This window comes from Chinchilla lanigera, unplaced genomic scaffold (assembly GCF_000276665.1).
Source record: "Chinchilla lanigera isolate Chin_1 unplaced genomic scaffold, ChiLan1.0 scaffold00022, whole genome shotgun sequence".
NCBI classification, from domain to species: Eukaryota; Metazoa; Chordata; class Mammalia; order Rodentia; family Chinchillidae; genus Chinchilla; species Chinchilla lanigera.
In genome coordinates, this window is record NW_004955423.1 from 16,045,125 (window position 1) to 16,052,394 (window position 7,270).

At 52.0% G+C, this 7,270-nt stretch overlaps 1 protein-coding gene across 1 annotated transcript; it reads right to left on the reverse strand.

Moving 5' to 3' along the window:
- Window positions 1–589: 589 nt before the first annotated feature.
- Window positions 590–6,390, reverse strand: LOC102021567 (leucine-rich repeat-containing protein 37A3-like). Its single transcript, XM_013514556.1, has one exon. It carries the CDS (start codon window positions 6,277–6,279, stop codon window positions 709–711), a length of 5,571 nt encoding a protein of 1,856 aa, XP_013370010.1. The 5' UTR covers window positions 6,280–6,390; the 3' UTR covers window positions 590–708.
- Between the last annotated feature and the right edge of the window lie 880 nt (window positions 6,391–7,270).

Consider the following 7,270-nt stretch of genomic DNA (forward strand, 5'->3'; position numbering starts at 1 on the left):
CGCCCATAAGCTGGGACTGGACCCTCTGCCTACTTTGCTCTTGATCAAGTTTAGGTGCACACACCTGCGGTGTCAGGGCCAGACACCAAGAGTGTATGTTCCAGCCAAGTGTGGTGGCTCACACCTGTAATCCCAGCACTCCAGGAGGCTGAGGCAGGAGAACTGTATGAACTCAGCCCAGGCAACATAGTGATTTAGCAAGATCCCGTGTCAAAATAAAAGAAAACTGAGCTCCATGTGAAAGATCTGAGTTTGATCCCCAGCACACACAAAAAAGTATGCTTTGGAGCATGCCATTTGTGTGTCGCATCCATCTCCGTCCGTCCATCCACACACACACTGGGGAGGTGGACAGTTAAGTGGATAAGGGAGTAAAACATGCCCCGTGGTTGGTACCTGCTGTCCTTGTAGGGTCACATTGCTCCTTCACACATGGAGCCAGGGCTCTATCTCCCCTGCCCGGGAGAGTCGCTAAGTCTGGCCCTCAGAACCCCTCTCAGTGACATCCCCACAGCCAGTGCCACGGTGGCAATTCAGCCCCTGAGTCAAATTAGTCCCAGCTCCGGGTCAATTCAGCACAGCCAGGATGCACGTGTGTGCCTTTTACTTTATTTCGAATTTCATATACTGTAATCTGAGAAAGGTAATTAATTATTGTATAAGCAATGTCAAAATAAAATTTGCTGGTCACCGCGAGGGAGGACGGGGTCACTCTTCTGTCGGCGGGGGCTCCTCCTTGGGCGCGGGCTCGGGCTGGGGCTCTGAGACCGTGGACTTTGTGAGCGCCTCCTCTTCCATGGGTTCGCTGAGCTCCTCGGTGTCCCTGGTGGTCGTCACTTCCTCATCGGAGGAGTCGTGTTCCTTCCGCGCCGCGGTTTGCTGGCGGGTGGCGGGTCTCTTCAGGTTCCTAAGCAACAGTGTCCTCCAAAACCAGGAGAAGCCCTCCTGACTCTGGTCTGGTGTGGGCTTCCTTCGACGGAAAAAGCCCCTTGAGGACCCTTCTTGCTCCGAAGCTGTTCTATGGTAACAAATCTCGATGAGACATAAAATGAAGATCAGAAGCATCACGACCACCGTTACGGATATGACAATAATGAGCTTGTTGTTCAAGCCATGGCCTGGGACGTCCTGCGTCCTTTCTTCGCCCTTGGACCCCCGCTGCCCCTTCTGACCGCCCGCCTCTCCTGCGCTCTCGTTGATGTAGGTCTCGCTCTTCCACTGCTCCGTGTCCCACTGTGTCTGGGCCACCTTCTCTTCCTGCTGCTCGCTGAGCAGCTTCATCAGGAGCCCCGTCCTGGAGATGAGCTTGGCGCAGGCCAGCTGCACGCGGGGCTCGGAGCAGTCCATTTTCAAAGTGCGGATAACGTAGGAAATGAGCTTCCTCACCTCCTTGTTGGGAATGAGGACGTGAAGCTGCTGGTTTAGCTGGCTCTCAAACTGATCCCCGGGCGACGGCAGCGAGGGGAAAGAGAGGTCGTTGAGGGGCGAGGGGGCGCTGGTGCTGGGGTACCCCAAGCTCATGTCATTGGTGTGGTCATCGCTGGACATCAGGGTGAGGGCAGTCACGACAGAAACCGGGGCGTAGACGGGTGAGGCAGGAACATTTCTTGCAGGGGTGTTTCCTTCGGTTTGGTTTCCTGCGGCAGTGCCTCCTCCGGAGGATTTGGCCTGAGCGTGTAACTGGGAGAGGCCGTTCTCCGGGGCACTCAAGTCTCCCGAGGAAGAGGGCAGCCCTTGCGGTGGGGAGTGGATGAGGCTCCTCAGAGCCCAGAACAGAGGCCTCTCTGCGCTCCTCAGCCTCTGGCGGACACTTTTCTTCGCAAGTGGTTCCCTGGGCCTGGGCTGGGGCGTTCTGTGGGGCATGAGAGTGTGAGTTTCAGAAAAGCTTTCTTGGGAAGCTAAGATTGGTTTCGCAGCTTTCATGCTTTTAACTCTAGCACCGGCGTGTTCTAAAAGCAAAATGCTGCTGCTGAGGTCTTTCACCCAGTGTTTTGCACCCCCCAGCTCACTGGCAGAAGTGGAGATGGGTGAGCTGCCCGGCTCGAGACCCTGCAGAGAGGAAGGCACCGGTGCCTTCTGTTCTATAGGGAACAGCTTCACCTTGGCGGAGTTCCGAGGCCTCAGCACCCTCTCCTTCTGCCCGCGCTTCCCTGTGCTGGGCCTGCTGAGGCTCCACTCATCTGCGGTGTGTTCCAGGGGCGGCTGAATGCTCAGCTTCTCCCGGGCTCGTTTCTGCCTTTCCTTGAGCAGCCTTTTCCGTATGCCCTTCGGGCCCTTGAGGAGCTGGTCCACTGTCCGCAGGCTCCGACTTCTGTGCTGATCCTCTACCAGGCTGTTCCCCTGTGCTTGAGCACCTGCCAAACTCTTGGGAATGCTTTGAAATTCAGAACTTGAGAGGCTGGACGGCATAAGCTTGCCTGTTTTCTCTTTCTTCTTAACCTCCTCAATTTTACCCTGAATTTCTGCATTTAACCAGTTTCGTAGAAAATACAGCTTCTTCAGCTCATTTTTGTAAGCCGAACTGGTGGACCCAGGTTGCTGATGAGAGGGGCTCTGCCTGTTGCCTGTCAAATCACCCTGGGAATGAGCGTCATTGTGTACCTTTGAAAAAAGCAGTCGAATGAATGGCAGTAATGAGTTCACATCTTCTAGCTTCTCCTCTGAGAAATACGGCAATATGTAATTGAGGGCCCCGATCACTTCGCTTTCGTCATTAGAGTCATCCTCCTCGTCCTTGAAGTCCGACCAGTTGGCATCGCTTTGTTCTGAAGATGGCTTTTCAGGCTCGATCACCAGCTCGGTCTTGGTGTTCTTCTTCCGGGCCTGTAACACCTTCATGAATGCCCCTTCTGTGTTTCCTATGGGGGCTTCCTCAAGACACTGTGTGGCATTGGTCTCACAGGCGTTGTCACAGTGCAGCTTGACTGTTTTACAGACAACCTCGATACTACTTTTGAACTGGCAGAGGCAGCAGGCCATGTGCCTTGGTACGATCAGCGTTTTCAATCCGAGTGTCATCATGAGGATGTTCTCGACCACTGGAAGCGGGGTATGCGTTGTCCCCAAGTCTAGATATCTTAATGCTGGCAATTTATAAAGATAGGAATCTTCAACAGTTGCCAGAGGATTATGATTGAGGATGACTTTTTGTAAAAACTGCATTCCGTGCCATGCCCGAAATGTTCCAAAGCCCAGTTGTGTGAGTAAATTGCAGCGAAGATTTATAAACTGCAAAAAAGGTAGTGGTTCAAATGTCTGTGCTTCAATAAACTGTATTTTATTGCAGGATAAATCTAAATACTGGAGGGACAGCAGGCCTTTAAAGGAATTTTTATGTAATTCAGTCAGGTCATTTTCACTGAGATTTAGTTTCTGAGCCCACTTGTATGTTGTCCAAATGTTCTCAGCAAGGTAAAAAATAGAGTTTTCTTGGAAGTTTATGGTGGTGAAAGAGGAGTTGGGTTCTAGTACAGGCACTTGCTGGAGCTTCTGCTTTGGGCTGAGACCAGTACACGACAAGGTCTCATCTTCACAGGAACAGAGCTCACATATGTCGGTGTTTGTCCTGGCCTTCTGCTTCTCTTGCCCACCGAAAGTCTTTCCTGTAGAATAACTGACAGAATACTCAGTGATCGTAAGTTCCACATCCAAAGACTCAACAGTGACTTCATCCAGGTCTGGATGCTGAGCCTGTGTCTGCTTCAGGTGTACAAGTGTCACCTGAGGGTGCTCTGGAGAGGGCACAGCTTTCTGCAGGCCTACAGAATACTGAGCCTCTATAGAGGGTGCTGGAGTTGTGAGCTCCAGGTTCAAATGTTGCTCTGTGACCCTGGGTGATGTTGGATAATGAGCTGGCTCCAGACCTGGAGTCAAAACTTTGACCTTATGAGGCACTGCAGTTTGAATGTCAGTTTCCTTAGGTGGTTCTGGAGGCTGAGATAGGGTCTCCTGCACAGTTGGAGAAGGCCTAACGGTTGTACTCATTTGTGAAGTTTTGTCAAGCTTCCGGCGCAAAGGTCGAACTGTGATCAGACTGAGCTCTGGATGCTGAGCCTGAGCCTCGGTTGGAGGTGGAAGCGTCCTCGTGTGGTGCTTTGGAGGGAGAGATGTAGCCTTCTTCATGACTGTGGAAAGCTCATCCTCTACACTAGGTTCTGTAATAAAGGTGACTTGTAAGTCTGAGGGATTAAACGTGACTGTCAAGCTTGACCCTGAGGGTGTTGAAACTGTCATCTCATCATGAGACGGAGGGTGAGTTGTTCTCTCATTTGGAAGCTGAGACGGCAACATGGGCTGGGTTGAAGAAAGTTCTCCCTCCTCAGAAGGATTTAGAAGGGTAGCCATGGCTTGCTGCTGTGCAGGAGATGTTTCTTCTATCTCAGAGAGTTCTGCAGGCTGAGGTGTGGTCATCTCCTGAGCTCCAGAAGGTTCCATCTTGTTTGGTGGCTCTGAAGATGGAGCAGCACCCTCCTGAGGGACTGAAGATAGTTCTGTGTCCTCAGATGGCTCTGACCATTGGGTTGAAAATGTTACACTTTTTGTCAGAAAAAGAGAAGCAGTAAATTTCATGAGGGTTTCCGAAGACTGATCTGAGAACTCTTGCTGGCTTGGTGAAACTGCTCCATTGGCAGAGAAGTCTGGGAATGGAGATGAGCTCCCCAGCTGGCTTGTAGAATGTCCCCTAGGCAGCTCTGCAGGTGGAGTTGAGAGCCCGCTATCTAATGGAGAGTTTTCATCTTGTATGGCAGGGTTTGCCTGCTGAGTTATAAGTTCTTCACTGTCTCTGAGAGGTTCAAATTGCTCAGGGGACACTGAGAACTGAGCTGGAGGCTCCTGTTCAGGTGAACTTGCAATTTCAACCTCACTGGATGACTCAGCAGATGTAACAGTAACACTGTTCAACGCTGGAGGCTGAACTTGATCATCACCCAGAGGAGAAGCTGCTGCCTCATGCAGTTCTGGAGGCTGAGCTAAGCTCAAAGATGGCTCCTGAGGGGTCAAAGGTGGTTCATCCTCCTCAGAAGTCTGTGAATTGCCAACCGTAGTCTCCTCCTGGTCAGGTTCTGAAGACTGAGCTGAAGCCTCCTGTTGAAACGGTAAGAGCTCGGCCCCTTCAGAGGGCTCAGGAAGCAGATCGGGGTCCTCTTGATGACTTATAGAAGATTCCACATCAATCACTGGAGCCAAGGGTTGAACTGTACCCTCAGGATGGGTTTGAAAGATCCCCTCCTCTTTGGTGGGTTCTGGGCTTATAGCAAACTGTAGATTTGGGGGTTTACCAGTCACGAGGGGCAAGTGTGGATGCTTAGCATGGTGGTGATCTGGAGTTGACACTCTTTTCTTATGATGCCCTTTAAACTTACGTGGTTGCTTCAGCTTGGTTGGAGAAGTTTTCAGTTCTTCAGTGTTCTGTGTGGGCTGAACTGAGCCTTCTGACTGGCTTGCAGAAGATTCTTCTGCCCCAGAAGACTCAGAAGGTTGAGCTGTCTCTGTGTGCTTAGTGGTAGAAGATTTAGCCCTCACAAGAGGGCGTAGAGGCTGAGCTGGGGGCTCATGTTGGGTGGAGGAAGTTTTCACCTCTTTAGAGAGCTCTGCACTCTGAGGCAGGACCTCTTGTTGGGTTGAGGAAAGATTCACCTCCTCAGGACTCTGTGCAGGCTGGGCTGGGGCCTGCTCCTGGCTTGAAGTAGGTTGTGGCTCCTTTTCTGCCTCTGCAGTTTTGGTAAGCTCCGTGTCCACAGGTCTCACTGTGACAAATAGCATGTCCAAACGATGCGCTTTATTCCTATGGGGAGATGGAGCATTTGGCTCCTGGTGTATCAACAGCTGATCTATACCCTCTTCAGGACCAAGTTCATACTGATCTTGGGTGTCCTGCTGGGTTAGAGAAGGTTTAGCTTCCTCAGGGGGCTGCAAGAGGTCATCTTTGGCTTCCTGGTGAGATGAAGAGGACTGGGCCTTTACAGTCGTTTGATTTCCAGTGTGGGCCTCCGGTTGGACCTGAGAAAGTCCAATTCGTTCAGGGGATTTTAGAGGTGGAGCCAAGCCCTGGGAGGGATCAGAGGATGCTACTTTACCAAAGCCCTCCGGCTGTGTCTGAGCAGTAAGGGCGTTGGACAATTCCGGCAGGAGATCAGGCAAAGACCAGGGCTCCCTGGGCTCTGAGGGCTTGGTGGTCAGCAGGATCCAATGCTTTTCTGGAAATGGAGCCACCAGGACCAGTAACCACAACTGCTGCCAGGTGAGAAGTCCGGGCACCCAGGGGTGCCGCAGGAACATAGCGGAGGAGACCAGGATGACTGGGACACAGCCACCCTGGCCAGTGGAGTGAGTGCAGGCACTCTGGCCTGTGGAGCGGAACCTTTCTGACAGCCACTTGCCTGGGAGCCTTGGCAACCAAGGATGTGCTGCCCCACCCTTTATTTATGACGTCTTTGCTAAGGAAGCCTTTATTACGTCAGACCCAGATGAGCTTGTGCAGCATGAGGAGCTTTATCCAGGTTCAGTTCCCCTTCCCCAGGGGAGGTGGTAGTGGGCCTTTCCAGGGCGGCCTCCCTCATCATGAGGCAGGATGGGGTGCACCATGAGGCTCAGACTGGGATGGCTCCCGGCCTCCAGCTGTCCATAGCGTAGGGTGGAGTGGACAGGGCTGGGCTGCCAGCGGCTCAGATGTGCTGGATATTTAGTTTGGTTCCTAAAGGTTGTTACTGTTGACACTGATGGAAATTCCATCCCATGACTGCAGAAATGTGACTTTCAGGGCTACCTGGGCAGAAAGGCTGAGACCAATCAGATCTACTTCCTACAAGCAAATCAAGGCCTTTAATAACTCAGCTGGGATTGCTCAGGGTCTCAGCCTTCACAGCTGTGGAGCTGTGAGAGCATTTCTGGTTAGGGTCTCTCTGTTCATTCTCAGGTTTCCTTTGAGCACAGCTGGTAACATTCACCCCAGTGCAGAACTCCCGGGGAGCACACCAGTGGCTGTTCAGTAGCGCTGGTACTTTCCAGGCACAGGTGGAATTGGCTGATTATTATAAAAGCCATATCCACTCAATAAATCAGTGCAACAAAAATAAAGCCCGCATTCTTGGTTCAGCAGAGATTATCTTGATGACCCTCTGACCATCCCTTGAAACCAAGGTAGTAATTTGGCACCTCCCGGCATTGGAGGTTGTTCAGGGCAAAGGCCCCATGTTGCACTACCTGTGTCTGGTCCCAAGACAAAGCTTTGCTGGGATGCTCCGGAAAGTGGCTTCCTGTTGCAGGTCTT